This window comes from Grus americana, chromosome 2 (genome assembly GCF_028858705.1).
Source record: "Grus americana isolate bGruAme1 chromosome 2, bGruAme1.mat, whole genome shotgun sequence".
NCBI classification, from domain to species: Eukaryota; Metazoa; Chordata; class Aves; order Gruiformes; family Gruidae; genus Grus; species Grus americana.
In genome coordinates this window covers 159,275,726-159,293,208 of record NC_072853.1, presented here as the reverse complement: position 1 = coordinate 159,293,208, position 17,483 = coordinate 159,275,726, and the positions used below count along the sequence as shown (strand labels likewise).

At 40.8% G+C, this 17,483-nt stretch overlaps 1 protein-coding gene across 1 annotated transcript; it reads left to right on the top strand.

Moving 5' to 3' along the window:
- Positions 1-350: 350 nt before the first annotated feature.
- NOM1 (nucleolar protein with MIF4G domain 1) lies at positions 351-17,085 on the top strand. The gene is made up of 11 exons (XM_054817878.1): positions 351-1,277; positions 2,104-2,228; positions 3,176-3,371; positions 5,418-5,741; positions 6,265-6,375; positions 7,693-7,860; positions 8,461-8,582; positions 12,948-13,080; positions 13,441-13,572; positions 13,837-13,946; positions 16,224-17,085. The coding sequence occupies exons 1-11, from the start codon at positions 387-389 to the stop codon at positions 16,399-16,401; spliced, it is 2,490 nt and encodes an 829-aa protein (XP_054673853.1). The 5' UTR covers positions 351-386; the 3' UTR covers positions 16,402-17,085.
- The last annotated feature ends 398 nt before the right edge of the window (positions 17,086-17,483 follow it).

Genomic DNA, 17,483 nt, shown 5'->3' with positions numbered 1-17,483 from the left:
CTGAGCTTGGCAAGGCTGGAGGAGGCTTAAAATGGGCGACTAGCCAGGCGGAGGAGAGGCCAGGGGTGCTGATGTCCCTCAGCTCCTGTTGCCTTGAGAGATGTTAGCAAGAACCTCGCAGACAGTGGGCATTTGGGCCTTGCGACCGCAGCCAGGGCTATGAGGGACAAATTGTTCCAGTCCCTTCTGTAAAAGAGACAAGCCTTATATTTTCTTAATATTTTATTTCTTAAATATATTTTTAAAAGAGGAGATCTTTACGGATTTAGCGGCTTTGGCACAGGTTTCAAACAAGCTGCCGTCCGCCGGGGACCATCTCGTCAGGGGGCGCTGCTGCCCGAAATGGCGGCCGCGCGGCGGAAGAGGCAGATCGGCTCTTCCCCAAGATGGCGGCGCCCAAGAACGGCGTGGCTGGGGGGAAGATGAAGTGGTCCGCGGCCGCTCGCGCTCGTCGCGGAGGGAAGTTGGACAGGCTGCGGCAGTCGGTGCAGGAATTCGTGCAGGCAGCTGGCGACCAGCCGCCGCTGCCCCTGCTGAAAGACTTGGAGAGGCAGAACCGCAGGAGCCGCCGGGACGCGAGGAAGGAGAAGCGCAGGCTCAAGCGGAGCCGCCGTCGCCGCCTGCAACGCGGGGAGCCGGTGGTGGACCCCGCTGCCCCGGCCAAGCCGACTCTTGCCAAGTCGGCTCCTGCCAAGCCAGCTCCTGCCACCCGGCCCAGAGCTCCGGCCTCGCCCGCCGCTGCCGTCGGAAAGCAGCGGCCGGGGCCGCCGCGGCAGCAGAAGGCGGCGCGGCCGCCGGGACCGACACCGACACTCCGCGCAGCTTCCCCCGCCGCTGCAACCGCTTCGGCGCGGAAGCGGGCCCTGCTGGAGGCCAACGAGGAGGAGGAGAAGGAAATCCGGCGCTTGGAACGGCGGCTGGGACTCGGCAAGCGCCGCAAGAAGCAGGAGGGGGCTGAGGTGGAGAAGGTGCCGCAGAGCTTCCTGCGGGACGGGCTGGGCTACGTGCTGGGCGCCCTGGGCACCCGGGCCGGCCTCAGCAAGCTGTGCGAGAGCAGCGACGAGGAAGAGGCCCCGGGCCCACGGGAGGGCCAGCCGGGGCCGTGGGAGGGCCAGCCCGGGCCGGAGGAGGACGACGACGACGAGTCGTTGGAGGATGCCTCAGATCCCTCCGAAGGGGATGATGTGGAAGGACAGTGGGAGAGCGAGAGCTCATCCTCATCCCCCGAGGACGGCGGGGTGCCTGAGGCCAGCGAGCCCCCAGGCGAGGAGGAGGAGGTAGGGTGTTGGCCTTGGATAAAGCAAACCTGCTTTTCAAAGTACATGCCACAACCTGAACATAAAGCAGAGTTTATATCACCTCTGTAAATCACATTTGTTTGCTGTCTACTCAGGCCATGTAGAGTGTTGTCATGGGTGAAAACAGCACCGGGCCCAGCAACATTGTTGACTTAAGAGGCCGGCCAAGTCCTAGGGCCAGTCGTGAGGCATGGAGGGTAGAGTTCCCCCAAGTTGGGATGCTGGCAGATAATACCCTGAGGCACAAGGCCTGTGGCTTTGTCTGTATATACAACATCAGCAAATAAAAGGAACAAAACAGTGTCGTTACCCTGGCTTTAGAGTTTAAGAACATGATTAAGTACTTCTGCTAAGAGCAAAGAGATCTTATGTTAAAATTAGTATCTGTTGCAAACTGAAGTGTTACTTCTGGATGATCGCAGAGGTTCTGCTTGCTTTAGGTCTTGTAGCACGGGTGGAGGAGAGGAGGCCTAACAGGTCGCTTAGCCCGCATGGCACTAACTTAAGGTGTTAGTATGTCTGCAGCAGATAAAACCAAGACCGAAGATGTCAGGTTTTAATAACAATAACTTAAAGAAAATTTCATGTAAAGGGAAGAGGTTTTTTGCTGCTGTCAACTTGGTCGTAAGCAGTAACTTGTTGCATGCTTTTCTGTAGGAAGTTGCTCCTTTGGCATTAATTATTATATGGTAAAATATATACTTAACTAAAAGTTTGATATATTACTCTTCAATAGAAATGCATATTTCTGTTAAAATATTTAAAATACTAGTCTCATTTGGTATTTTATTCTTTTACTGCTAAGAGTCATAATCACAGTGCTACAAAGTATGTTCCCCCTCAAGTAAGGAAAGCTCAGGAGACACTGGATGACAAGAAAAGAGAAGAATTGGGAAGACTGAAGAAAATGGTGAATGGTCTCATTAACAGGTAATGTAATAAGGAGAGTCATTAATCTTTCTGGTTTGATGTGACAGTGCTCATCATTCAAAGAAAAGTGGCAAGGATGTGACTCTTCTCTTCACAAACTGATTTTAAGTTGGCAATCATGTCTGCTATCCTTAATAATAATTGTCTTTGTTGATATAAATTCTTCAAAGTTGGTCATTACAGAAGTTGAAAAATCTAGAAAATAAATTTAAGATTGGCCTGAATTCTGCACAGCAGTTGCCTGCAAGTGGAAGGTATAATTCACTAAGTGTCAGTTGGAGTATGCCTATAAAAAAACCTCATAGTGTGAGTTATAACCCCCCACAAAAAAGCATGATTGTCTTTTTTTAATTAAATAAAATTAAATTTCTCAACACTACAACTGAGGAGGAGCAACATTTTATAGCTTACAGTACTGAAGAACAGAAAAAGTAATTAGGACTTTCACATGGTTTAATTTTAGAGTATTTTTAAAATAAATCTATTGACATTTCCTTTTATCTATGTTATCTGTAAAATGCAGACTACAGTTTGTTCAGTCATTTAGAATTTTATGTAACTTAGAAAAGTATGAGGTATTTTCATATTTAATTTCTCCAGAGACTTTGATGTGCCTTCGTTACAACTGCTAAGAACAAATTCTGTTTTCTTAATAGGTCTGTTCAGTGCGACAGTAAACACATTGACAATGCTTTGTAAATACTGTTGCTAATCTGTTTTTACATATAAATATATTTAAAAACTCCTAGTATTAAACATGTTTGGTTTTTTTTTAGTGTAGTGAACACAGCAAAATACGAAAGGTCCCTTCCAATTATCTTTTCGATCTTTCTTCGTAAGTCAAGCCGGTTTCTCCAAAAAGAATAGATTGCTTGTTGGGCAAATAGAAAATTATGGAATGGTGTAAAGAGAAGAAAAAGTTAAAATTGGATTTTGTTTCTCAATAGGTTGAGTGAACCAAATTTATCCTCTATTAGTGGACAGATGGAAGACCTCTACATGGCCAACAGCAGAAAGGACATGAACGAAACTCTTACAGATATTCTTATGAATGCTTGTGTTACTGCAGTTGCCATGCCTTCAAGATTGATGATGGAGCATGTCCTTTTGGTCAGCATTCTTCATCATAATGTAGGAATTGAGGTAATTCTTGTGGTTGGGACTAATTTTGTTTAATAATACATATTGTGGAGTGTTTTCCTTGATATTTTGTTTGAATTGCCTTTTAATTTTTGGTTGTGTGTCACTGAAAAGCACCTCTAGTTGAATTTCATCAGTATTTGTAACTTATTAGCTAGGTGTCCACAAGTAAAAGGGACCAAGTCTGTTGCTTTATGTGATTATTTCCTCCCTGAGTTACCACTGATCACTTAAAAACATCACGTTTTTCATCAAAATCTTTCTGCATCGATAAAACTTATTATAAGCTTATATAAGCTTCAAGTTTTCTCCTTTTTAATGACACTAATCCATTTCTGTTCTCTTGGGTGTATGAGGGTGTTTCTTGAACAATGTGTATCCAGATAAGGGAAAGTGCTGCAGTTACAGAAATCCTTTTACATCAGTGGACAAAGTCTTTTTTAAGCCAAATCGTGCAAATCATCAGTAGAATTAACTAGGTAATCAATGACTCCAGAATATCAAAATCTTCAAAAAGCATGGCAGTTTTTTTGGAGATTTTGTTTTGTGTTTTTAAGCCTGAGGAATGATTGAGATAAATCTCTCTTGTTTACTGTTAAAAAGAAGCTTTAACTAATTATGTCAAAGGGAAGATTTTAGTGAAATGTCTCTCAGAAAACTGAGCTGTTCGTGCACCGTGTTCCAATCAAGCTACATTTTCTTTCTACATCTCAATGCAAAAGATGCATTGATGCAAGTTCTTCAGTTTGTCATATAGTGAATGCTGTCTCAGAAACCGTATTAAGTATCAGGTGGATGCAGTTACAGCAGCTTTCTATGTGCAGCCTTGCCATTAAACTTTTTTTGTTCCTCTTTGCTGCTTGAAAGGCAGTTCTGACTGCAACTGTAACATAATATTACAATGCTGTTTTAAGAAGAGAAACACAACCTTTTCAGAAGTTGAAACTTTGCAAAATACCTAGTACTAGGTTTTAGATATAGATATAATAATAGGTATTAGAAATAGATAATATCCAGACGGTCTTCTCTACTGCTGACTCTGTTACACATCATCTTTGAATCTAAGAGTGTAGGATTTACGTATATTATAAAGCCCCATTATTTTTTCCTGTAAAATATATGTAGAATATGCATTACACAAAAGCGTGGTAGCACAGCTGCATTTAAGGTTAGTGTGAGCAATGCAGAAGTTGGGATTCCAATAGCTGTGTTGTATAATACATCTGTGCAATACAATCATTGGATAGTTAAAACCTAAGCTGGTCAAGGCTTCTAATGCAAGTCAGTACTGCTGCCGGGACTTCTGGATTTCATAAGAACAATCAGCAAATATTAGCTCTATAATAATGGGGGGGGGGAGGGTGTCTTGTGTAGCAGTAATGTTTGTTACCTACCCATATTTTGGTATGCTTTCTGATTCCAGTCTCTAGCATCAGTTCTGTCTTGACAAATACAGAGATTCCAAAATTGTTTTTCTCAGCTGTACCACTGAAAATGGCTAAGACTTATCCCCACTTCAAAATCAGCCTAAGCTTGTGGTCAGCAAGTGTGAAAACTTGGTATGTTGGGGGTTGGTTTACAATATTATTTTTTAGCCTCCTGTTAAGAATTTTATTCTGGAATGCTGAACTCTGATGCATTTGGGTTTTGACCTGGAGCTTTTACTGAATGAATGACTAGCAGTAACAGCATGCCAGCCTGACAGCTGGGAAGATGCTAATATGTGTCCATGAAAATTGTGTAAACAAATAAATTCTGATGTATGTATACTATAAGTTCATAACGTTTGCTTTTCTTGCACAGACTTTAAAACGCAACTGGATGGCATATATGAGGTGTAAATAACATATACTTTAAGAAAATGTCACACCACTTAGGTATTTGTATAGGTTGATGTAGAACATCCATATTGGTTGAGAGAAGCAACAGTATTTCTTTAAAATTAATTGTGGCAGTGTCCCAAAAATGAATGTTTTACAGATGTCTGTAGAATCTACTTACGGTTAACTGTTGGATTTTTTTGCCCCCCCTTAATGGAACTATTGCCAGGTGGGTGCTCACTTTTTGGAAGCCGTGGTGAAGAAATTTGATGAACTCTGCAAAAGTGATGCTGAAGGGAAAGAATGTGAAAATCTGCTTGCCTTGATTGCTCATCTGTATAACTTCCATGTGGTTCATTCCCTGCTGATCTTTGATATTCTGAAAAAGCTTGTTAGCACTTTCACTGAAAAAGAGATTGAGTTGATTTTGTTTCTTCTGAAAAATGTGGGCTTTTCCTTAAGAAAAGATGATGCGTTGGCTTTGAAGGAACTGATCACTGAAGCCCAGAAGAAAGCAAACACAGCAGAGAAGAAACTCCAGGATCAGACTAGGGTATGTGTGTGTGCTTCAAGGATTTTTCTGTTCTGAATAGACTTTAATATTAAAAATAAAAAACACCTGGATACATATGCTAATTTACCAGAATGTTTTCTGCTACATTCTATTTAGATTCTAAATTACCATTAGTGTTCAGTTGTTGCGTTTTCTTCTTGTCTGCCTTTCTCCGTTAGTTCTTAGGGGACAGACACCAAAATGCTTGTAATGATTGAGACAAGGACTGGTTTGTGTCTTATGCAGTGGACAGTGCTTCTGTTTCGTGATACTTTGTACACTTCAAAAAATGGTCACTGAGTCATGGTGTTTAGCAGATTAAGCTTTGAATTGAGGCTTGAACACAAATGAATATAATAGGTGTTAAACATCCTTCTCTGTGTTTGTATTCATGTAATCTAAATTTTGATGCATATTGCCAGCTGGGCAATGCTCTCACAGAACAGTAATTTCAAAGTATACTATCTGCTTTAATAAAGTAAACTCAGCACATAATCTACAGGAATATTAATTTTCCCAATAGGTTCGTTTTATGCTAGAAACAATGTTGGCACTGAGGAATAATGACATGCGTAAGATTCCTGGATATGATCCTGAGCCAGTTGAAAAACTCCGCAAATTGCAAAGAACACTGGTGAGAACTTTCTTGACATATGTAATATAATTGTTCTTAAACCAGAAGTAATTATTTGTATTGTACGTTAGCTTGATGGGCTATAGTATTTTTTAATCTAACGGTCTGAAACTCTTGTGGACAAAAAAATCACTTCTTAGATCATTAAGTATTATCTCCTGTGTCCAAGTTTAGTCAGCAGTCAACCAGCCTTCTGCAGAACAGTTTGAGAAATGACATAATACTTAGCCAAAGACTTTGCCTCAAAGTTCTGTACTTGAAAAAGAGATTGTGGGATGTTTAATGATTGTGCAGAAGAAATGAGTCATTGTAACAAGTTCTTTTTTCCATAGATTTTGGATGCAGGCACCTGCTCCTAACTTCACTAGAATTATTTTGGAAGTGTAACATTTCTGAAAACCTGGATTTTTTTTTTTTCTGTTGGTGAGGTTTTTAGGGGTTTTTTTTGCATGGGTGTTTTTGCGTGTGTGTGTGGTTTGGGTTTTTTGGCAGAGAGAGGGCAGTTTGTTTAGAACAACCCAGTATAAAATGCATGAAAGTAATTGTCTCTTTGGATTGAGAACTAATTCATTTTCACAAGACTTGATCTGGGTTTCTCCCGTGTCTCCAACCTGAAAATTACACTACTTGTCTACAACACCTAGAGCATCTTATTTTTCAGAAATTTGTAAGTGCAGGATGTGCGCATCAGTGATAATAGGCCAGGCAAAAATAAGCTAGGTAACCTAGTTCTGTAGAATTTCCTCTCTTAAATGTTTGTAGTCCTCTTTGTACGCTTCTAGCCTCTTTTGTTGAAAATTTTTAGTTTGCTCGAAGAGTATAAACTTTTTGTTGTTTGAGTTGTACAAAACTTAAGGCATTTTGTCATGTCATTTCATTTGATCACAAGTGTTCAAAAGGAAAATCGCAACCAGACTGTAAGATGCTGCAACTGGTTTTCAGTGTCAGCATCAAGTCTGAATTCTAATCAAGATTTGTGATTGGAAGGTGGCTACTTTTTAATTATCTCTTTTTTTTACTTAAAATTTTTATTTAATAAAATCTTATTTAAAAAAAAATCAAGAGCTTCTAAATGTAGATTTAAGGAAATTCTTGTATTTGAGAAATTAGAGCATATGGGAAACTTGTAAATTCTTTCTAGGTTGTTGACTGAAACTAAAGTGGGGAGGGAGGAACAAGTGAAGACCTTTATGGAGATTGTTATTTGTTTTAAAGTAATTTTAAGTAATAAAAGTATTTGTTGGGGTTTGCTTGTATGTTTTAAAAAGAAAGCTTCAAATAAAAGCTTTGGGGTTTTTTTGTATTTTGTTATTCAAGGTTCACAGCAGCAGTTCTGGAAAAGAAACTCAGCTCCGTGTCTCCCTGGAATCTCTCCTCAGTGCTGATCGGGTTGGTCGCTGGTGGATCGTAGGGTCATCCTGGAGTGGAGCACCAATGATTAATGATACAAACAGCAAGACTCAGCAAAAACTGCATGTAGGAAAGGTAAATCCAAGCAGTTCTAGTTATAAGTCTAAGTGTTTGTAATTTTTTTGAATATTCTTCATACAGGTAGGTAAGTTCATTTCTGAGCCCACCAAAAAATCCTTCACAGACTCTTGTAAGACTAAGATTTTGGACTGTAAATTCTACTCTTACTCATGTACTTCACAAGAGTTGTTACTACAAATATTATGGTATACCTTATTTTTTCTTATCCTGTGTAATTGCAAAAGTAACTTGTTATGTAAGTAGAAGAAGAGACTTGACCTAAAGTGGATTTGCTAGTATGAATTCTGACAGGTAGTGTTGTCTGTCCATGGGTGGCTTATATCTAAGCTGATTGTAAAAGTGGTGTAGTGAGATGGTCATGCTGACTTGCTTTAGAGAAGCCTGTCTTAAAAATAATTGGCACAATTAAAACACTTCAGAATATATTTCCCTAGTTGAAAAAGCTCCTGACGATGCCTATGTCTCAGGACAAAAGCTCAGGACCTTTGGATTGATGCTTCATAGTTTACTGGAGATCTTCATTAATGGTCTTGTTAGAGGCTGCACAGAAATAGCTTTTTTTTAAAGCAAGCATAAATAGCTTTTTTTTTTCAGGTGAGTTCAAAGATAATGGAGCTTGCTCGTAAGCAGAGAATGAACACTGATATCAGAAGAAGTATTTTTTGTGTCTTGATGACAAGTGAAGACTTCCTGGATGCCTTTGAAAAGCTTCTCAAGTAAGTACAGACTAGCACAGAAGACAGGCCAGAACTAAAAATAGCACTAGTTGGATTGGAAAAATAACATTGCTGGTTTGGGCTTAAGAGCATTTAATTGATAATACAGTTCAAGAAGTGCATAGCTAGGGATCCAAGTAGGGTAAAAGAGTAGGAGAAGGACCAGAGAAGGGTAGGAGAGGGATGAAAACCTGGGTGTAAGGACTGGTAGGGGGCAGGCAGAACTGACTGGCAGTCAGAGCAGTGGAGTAGCCCCTGTTATTGTCACTCATGTCTATAACTGTGATTTACAGCATCTTTTGAATTAAGAAGCCTGTATCTTTTTTGCATTGAAGATGCACAACCCGGTCTAGTGGATGGAAGTCTCCTGCAGGCTTGCTTCCTTACAGAGGCAGACCAGAAGCCCCTTCAGAACATCTCTTGGCAGTAGTACGGAAATCCAACGACAAAACCACTTCCTTTACTTCTTGCCACCTTGTTAAGCCATCTTGTAGGTCTCTGTCCATACTTGTGTGACCTGGTAGTTTTCTAGCACCTCCACTTCCCTCTTGCAGAACTTGTTAGCTTTGGATTTGCTCCAGGGTCACGTTTCATGTTAAGACCAGTTTCCTTACCACTTGGCAAAACAGCTCTTTAAGCTTTTCCCTGATTGCAGCTTCTAAACTACGCTATTCTTTGTGTTTGTCAGAATATTAATTGTAAGTCTGTAGTAACTGGGAGGGGAGAGATCAGATCTGAACTTTTCTATTGCAGCCTTGTAATTCAAGGGAATTGTCTTACCAGGATGGCATGCAATTATTTAATTTGCTAACCAAACCAAAACAGACTTTGTAATAAAGTCAACTAATATTTGATTAAATGCCACTTCTGCAAAACACAGCTTGGATTTAAGACTCTGATGGAGTCGTTCCAATATCTTAATATGGCCTGTTCAATTAAAAGAAATTAGCTGCTGCTGCTGCAGTTCTTGCCAAGACCTGGTAGTTCAATTTGCAAATTGATCCTTGACTCTCATCTGTGCTATTTAAACTAGTATATGAATCTGTATACATACAAGCTTGGCAGAAAAACTCTGCAGATTGCCTGGTGTGTGTTGATACTGATTTTTATACAGCAAACTCAGAGAGGAGTTCTCAAATCTGCCCACATCTGGCAGAGTATGACGGAAAGTACACAGAATTTTCAGTGAAAGAATTCAGTTTAGTGTCAGCATGCGTTCCAGAGTGTATGGGAATTTATATTCGTGTGTTTGATGTCGGTCTCATGAGGAAGAGCCTGAGAAATACATAAAGAAATATTTTAACTGCGCTTGTTGATTCATCTGCTGCTAGATCTCTGGCAGAGTTGAGGTGTGGTTAAATGGTAATTTAAACCATTTTAAATCCATGCTGTTACAGTTCTGCTTGTCTTTCTCCTCCTTACATCAAAAGAAAGTAATTAGTTTGAAGCCAGAACAGCTCCCTGAAGTGGCTCAGCTTGTGATTGCAGAAGTGTCAATGTGCAGGGAAGACTGGGAACATCACTGGAGACAAAGAGAGACTTGATCTATTGATCAGCAGAAAGGCCACACCTCCTTCACAAACCACAGATTCACATGTGAAGGGGAATGAATGCTTAGGTTTGATGAAGAGGCAATTTTTAAGCTATTTCATAGAGATAAAGAATTTGAGAAACTTTACAACTCACAAAAAATTGAAACTTTTAAAAGTCTTAGATATCTTGTAGTGTGGTGTGTGTAATTCAGGATAGTGAGTACGTGACTGTATCTACTAAAGTAATTTGAACTGACTTTTAAAAGGTGGGTTCGAGTATTGCTATTTTTGATCTGAAGGCAGTGATAGTCTTGGGCTTCAGCTGATGATAACTAACCTACTTAGAGGCAGGCTTCTGCTGGTGATAAATAATCTACTTCAGGGGGAAATTCGTAAAGTGATCAAGACATACAAGTCCATGGGAATATTGTAATTCATGAATGATTTAATAGGTGAAGTGGTTGCATATTCTTTATCTAAAATTATGAGGCTTATGAAATCGGTACAGGTTTATGGTGAAGCTCAGTGGTGAAAACAATCCTGACTCTTAAATTTAGATGTTTAGGAATGCTAGGTGTGAAAAGAGAAAACACTGCTAAGTCTGTGAAGAAGTGAAGGTAAGAACAAAACAGAACATCAAAGTGCTGATTTACTTGGTTACAAGCATCTGGCAACACGAATATTTCCTCAATAAGCAAATCACAGTAGAAGTGATGATGACAAGGAAAAGGAGTGTGTGCCAAATTAGTGACTGCAATGTAACTTCACAAGCCATCCATTAAATGCGTGTCTGATGGCTGAAAACCTGTGTATTTAAAAAAAAAAAAACACAACCCACTTTTGTTACTCTAATAAAATCCGATAGAACTTGGCTGATGGGAGAGCAAGTGAATTACATCACAGACACAGCACTCAGTGCTGGTCTCTTTTGGAGAAGCAGACTTCTAAGTTTTCACTGCTTATTAGCAATCAGCCTAGAAATCATCCCAGATTTTCATAGTGTAAAACCTTACATTCTGAGGGGTTTTGGCTGAAAGACAGTATTTAGTCCGTTAATCTGGTATGTGTCTGTGATCAAATGCAATGGCAGATATCTGGAGGTGTGTACAAATGAGGGATATTAGACTCAAGCAATGACAAACTGTACTCTACAGACTGTAGAGCAAGTTCCAGTGGAGTCAAACTTGGTTAAAAAATACACTTGAGTTATACTAATGCCATATGAAACTTGAGCTTTAAGCAATGAAAAGAATTTTGTTTGACATTTTTCAGATTATAATATGAAGCATTTTTCATTTTAATTGGTTTTAATGCTGCCAAGCGTTTGACGGCCCTGAAGCTAAATCATGTTATTCACAGAACAGGTGCATTGCAAGTTAGTCACCATTCCCTGCCAAAGTGTCTCAGCCCTCTTTTAGACTGGTCAGCTGTTCAAGCGGGAAGGCTGTTCAGTCCTTGGCCTTTATGCTGAGGCAGCCAACATAAGTACTCATTGATACTGGCTGTTTTCTTCAGTCTTTTTTTTTTTTTTTTAAGGTGGCTTGAAATCACTGACTGCATCTTCTTAGGCTACTGTCAAACAATAATGAATTTCAAGTAGGTAGCATGGAGTTGACCTAGAGATGAAAAGATTTGTATCACCAAATAGGAAAAACATCTTAAAATATTTTCTTATCCCTAGTAAGTACCACAGCAGTGAAGTGCCTTGGACATGTTTCTCTAAATAGGCTTATAGTGATCCAAAGACTGTTTTTCCTCCTGTGACTGTAGGTACAAGTGTGAGATAACCACAAAAGGGTCCTGCAGTTCTTGTTTCACACCTTTGGTACACCGTGCAACAGTGCTTGCTGTAGTGCCACTGTTATGTTCAAAGGCACAAGATTCCATGATGACAGGGCCCTCTCCTCTTGGTTTTTTTTCCATGGAGAGCTACAAACATAGAGTGGGCTACCTTTCCTTTCCCAGGGGGTAATTGTATCGTTCACTTCTGTTTGTTGAGGTCTTGCTTTTACAGCCACTCCTCTAACACTAATAATACTGTAGCATTTCTGTATCGTCATACCAGGACACTGATTTAGCCCACAGTCTTAAGGGTTAGTGTCCATTCCATGTTTTAAAGACTTTGCAAGAACTTTGACAAGTAAAATTTAATGTGGTGGTGTGGTTTAACCTGGCTGGCCACTAAAACAACCACACAGCTGTTCACTTGCTCTCCCCTGCCAGTGGAAGGGGGGAGAGACTCAGAAAAAAGTAAAACTTGTGGGTTGAGATAAAAACAGTTTAATAGGACAGAAAAGGAAGAGAATAATAATAACAATAATGATAAAAGAATATACAAAACAAGTGATAGTGAGCAATTGTGCTGTCTAACCACTAACCAATGCCCACATAGTTCCTGAGCCGCAGCCCTTCCTGGCCAGTTTCCCCCAGCTTGTATACTGAGCATGACATCATACGGTATGGAATATCCCTGTGGCCAGTTTGGGTCAGCTGTCCTGGCTGTGCCCCCTCCCAGCTTCTCGTGCACCCCCTGCAGAAGGCTCACACCTCCTCACTGGCAGGGCCTGGGAAGCTGAAAAGTCCTTGACTTAATTGTAAACACTGCTTAGCAACAACTAAACATTAGTGTGTTATCAACATTATTTTCATACTAAATCCAAAACATGGCGCTATACCAACTGCTAAGAAGAAAATTAACTCCATCCCAGCCAAAACCAGGACAGGTGTGAGGAGGTTTTTTAAAGTATTACTGTTGGATGTTGACTGTAGCTGTTACTTTGTGGCAGTAATTTTTTCCTTGCTAAATAATTCTTATTCTCTTGCTAAATTTTAGGCTTGGACTGAAGCATCAGCAGGAAAGAGAAATTGTTCATGTTATCATTTACTGCTGCTTACAGGAGAAGATATACAACCCCTTCTATGCATTTTTGGCTAACAAGTTTTGTGAATATGAAAGACGATTTCAGGTGAAGAAAAATCTGTTTCTACTTTGGTTTAGTGTCTTTATTGTGGTTAGGAAGGCAGTTATTAAATACCTGAGAATGGATGCATGTTAAGATGTTGATCCTGAGGAAAAATTCTGCTGGTATAGCTACGCATTCAGTAAGGCTTGTTCACGGTCAGATCTGAATAGGAAATAACTACTGCAGAAGGCATGCTTTCCTCTGTTTTATGCATTTTAAAAGAATTTAACAGTCTGATCAAGCATCTCTTTTAATTAACAGAGATCTCATAAAGAATAGAAGGTTGAAAGGGGTTTTTTTTATGCTGTTACTCACTTAAACAGTCACTTAATTTGTAGGATTTTTTTTTCTTTTGACACCTAGGTGACATTTCAGTTTAGTATTTGGGACAAAATCAGAGACTTAGAAAACCTGTCAGCCACTGCCGTCTCCAACTTGGTTTCACTGTTGGCTCACTTACTAAGGACAAAATCATTGCCACTTTCAGCTCTCAAGGTTAGTGTGCTTTTTTTTCAAAATACTGCTGCTTTTTCCTTCTATGCTGGTACTGTAGACAAGTTATTCCTTAGAAACTTCTTTGCTTCCTTATTGATTGACTTTGTCTTTTGGAAGCAGCCTTATCAGCTAATTTTTCCGTGCCAAACATAAGACTCAGTTTATATGGGAGGCCAGTTAGTGTGCTAAAAGCTGTTCATTTAGAAGGAAATTCAGCTGTTTGAAATACTTGAATTAATCTAATTCTTCCTCTCTCTCCACTAGGTAATTGAATTCAGTGAACTAGATAAACCCAAAGTCCGTTTCCTGCGACAAGTATTAAGCATGTTGTTAATCAAAACAGATGCTGAAGAACTTAGTGACATTTTTGTGAGGTAAGTGATCAGAGAGATCTCCAGGGAACCTTTGATTAGTAGTAATTAAGAAGATAAGAAGTTTGCTTATTTTGTTTAGAATTATACAGTGCCTTTCTACCAATCAGCTATCCATCCCTTAAAAAGTAAGCTCTTCTGGGTGAGTGGGGGGAAGTGTATCACAGAAGGTAGGTGTTGGAAGGGACCTCTGGAGATCATCTAGTCCAACCCCCCTGCTCAAGCAGGATCACCTAGAGCAGGTTGCACAGGATCGCATCCAGGCAGGTTTTGAATCTCTCCAGAGAAGGAGACGCCACAACCTCTCTGGGCAGCCTGTTCCAGTGCTCGGTCACTCTCAAAGTGAAGAAGTTTTTCCTCGTGTTCAGATGGAACTTCCTGTGTTCCAGTTTGTGCCCATTGCCCCTTGTCCTGTCACTGGGCACCGCTGAAAAGAGTCTGGCCTCATCCTCTTGACATCTGCCCTTTAGATATTTCTAAGTATTGATGAGATCCCCCCCTCAGTCTTCTCTTCTCCAGGCTAAACAGACCCAGCTCTCTCAGTCTTTCCTCATATGAGAGATGCTCCAGTCCCCTCATCATCCTCATTGCCCTCTACTGGACTCTCTCCAGTGGTTCCCTGTCCTTCCTGAACTGGGGAGCCCAGAACTGGACACGGAACTCCAGATGTGGCCTCAGTAGGGCAGAGCAGAGGGGGAGGATAACCTCCCTCAGCCTGCTGGCCACGCTTTTCCTAATGCACCCCAGGATACCATTGACTTTCTTGGCCACGAGGGCACACTGCTGGCTCATGCAGAGCTTGTTGTCCACCAAGGACTCCCAGGTCCTTCTCTGCAGAGCTGCTTCCCAGCAGGTCAACCCCTAACCTGTACTGGTGCTTGGGGTTATTCTTCCCCAGGTGCAAGACCCTACACTTGCCCGTATTGAACTTCATTTGGTTCCTCTCTGCCCAACTCTCCAGCTTGTCCAGGTCTCACTGAATGGCAGCGCAGCCTTCTGGTGTGTCGGCCACTCCTCCCAGTTTAGTATCATCAGCAAACGTGCTGAGGGTACACTCTGTCCCCTCGTCCAGGTCATTGATGAATATGTTGAACAAGACGGGACCCAGCACTGACCCCTGGGGCACACCACTGGCTACAGGCCTCCAACAAGACTCTGTGCCGCTTGTCACAACTCTGAGCTCTGCCCTTCAGCCAGTTCTCTACCCACCTTACTGTCCACTCATCCATCCCATGCTTCCTAAGCTTGTCTATGAGGATATTATGCAAGACGGTGTCAAAAGCCTTACTGAAGTCAAGGTAGACAACATCCACTGCTCTCCCGTCATCCACCCAGCCAGTCATGCCATCATGGAAGTCTATCACATTGGTCAGGCATGATTTCCCCTTGGTGAATCCTTGACCGCTCCTGATAACCATCTTTTCCTCCACGTGCTTGGAGATGGCATCCATATCGTTTGTGTGTTAGTACAGGCTCTGATACAGATACATTTGTAAGAAGTGTTATACAAAATAGGGCTTTCAGGTATTCAATGTATCATTTTGGTCATACAATTCCATGAGTAGAGCTTTAATTGCCTGCTTTCCTTATTGCTTTACCATCTGTGTGCAGTGGGATTCACTCTCCCAGCAGTCTTTGCTAGAAGGTATCTTTAGTGTAAGAAGGGAAAATAAAGAAAAACTAATGAGGGAAAGGTTTGGGGGATTTATTTTCTCTTTAAATCAACATTGTTTGGGAAATCTTATTTTTGTATATGGAACAGGGTTGCCTGGGAAATCTCCATCCTTGGAGATAAGACTCTGAGCAACCTGACCACACCTGGATATTAGTCCAGCTTTAAAGAGGAGGTCAGACAAGATGACCTGCTGACCTCCTTTCTGACTTAAATTATTCTGTGATTCCATGATTTTGTTGTATTAAACTTGCAATGTCACATAAAGTTAGAAGAAATTAGGTGATGATGTTCCACCGTTACGCTGCAACACAAGGAGGCTCAAACGTGGTGTTTGTCTTGTGTTTTGCTGTAATGTAATTGTTTACATAAAGCAAGTCTAAGGCTCTGATACTCCATTTTATTGGTGAGGATCAGTTGCATGTTGAGTGTCTTTGGGCTGTTTGCCAAGCCAGTGTAGATTTGCTGGTAATTTGAAAGCCTCTTCAGAAAAGCTCCTTTTGTAGGTTGGATTTTTTTCTATATCTCTATTTGAAGAAAATAAAAAAATTAAGACACTTCTGAAACTGTAGAAGACTAAATACTATTTTTGATCTGTGTCTTTACAGGTTATCTGACAACCCCAAACTGGGAATGCTACGGGAAGGCTTGAAACTCTTCCTTACCCACTTCTTACTGAAAAATGTACAAGCCCAAAAAAGTGCTGAAGAAGCTACCTTATTAAAAGAAAGAGTTGAACTGGCAACCAAGGCTTTGCAAGCAAAAGAATCCAAACTGAAGCTATAGTTCTGTTTTTCTAATAAAACATACAGAAAAACTGAGTCTGCACGAAGATGCAAAGCTTTGTTAGTCTTTCAGACCCAAATAATAGAGAATGAGGAGAGCCGTGGTACTGTAAAGGATCTAGTATGAGTGCTTCATGTTGATGGTTGGTGTCTGGAGAACAGGATGAATTTCTCTTCTGTGATATTCTGCGGCAGCAGTAGCGTTCTGCGTTGCATATTCTAACCTTTCATTTAAAATAATAGCATAATGCTGACCACTGTAAATAAAAGCAGCAGCCTTAACCGAAGGCTTTTAGTAAGTACTCTCTGTACTTGTCTGAAGAGACAGGCCACTAGATGGCATAAGTACTGGAGAGCCAGTTTGGGAAGAAATGAACTTTTTTCTTGAAGTGTTGAAGTTACCTGCTAATTCTGTGAATTGTTTACCTGCCTGTGGGTCAGGAAAAGATCTTCAGTTAGATTCAAAGCTGTAGTGAAACGACTTGAAGATTTTACTTTGCCCAATTATATTGGGTTTAGAGATCACAGCATACTTTTATTGCTCTTTTAGCTTGTTTTTCGCAACTTTAAAATTGGAGTTGCCTAATCACTTGTGTTAATCAGATTTTTCTAGGCACAAAGAGTAATATCAGTATGAGTCTTTTAGTAAGAGAATATTTGCCTTAAGAATTTGCTTGCATTTTCCATTCAGATTTTTTAAAAATAAATTATGTTAATGATGTGTTTCTTTTATCACCTTACCACTACGTGTTAAACTGCCACTTTTTCTAACAGCTTTGCTGTTTGTATGAGCTTTACTCTAGCTGGCTTGCCAGGAAGGGAATGACCTTAAATTGGGGAGAGGGAGGGAAGCGCTTTCTGGTCTGCAGTATGCGCTGCATCTGCGTAATCTACCTGTGCTAGAGCCACCAGCTCCATTTCCATAGCCACGCTTGTCCTCTGCTGTTAAATAGTCCACTCGGCTACAGTGCCTCCTAATTGCATTTGATACCAACTGATATATTCTGCTGCTTTGGATCTGTCCCTGTTGTGAAGATTTGCTCCTAGTAGGCATCCTCCAGAAAATTTCCAGTTCTACAGCAA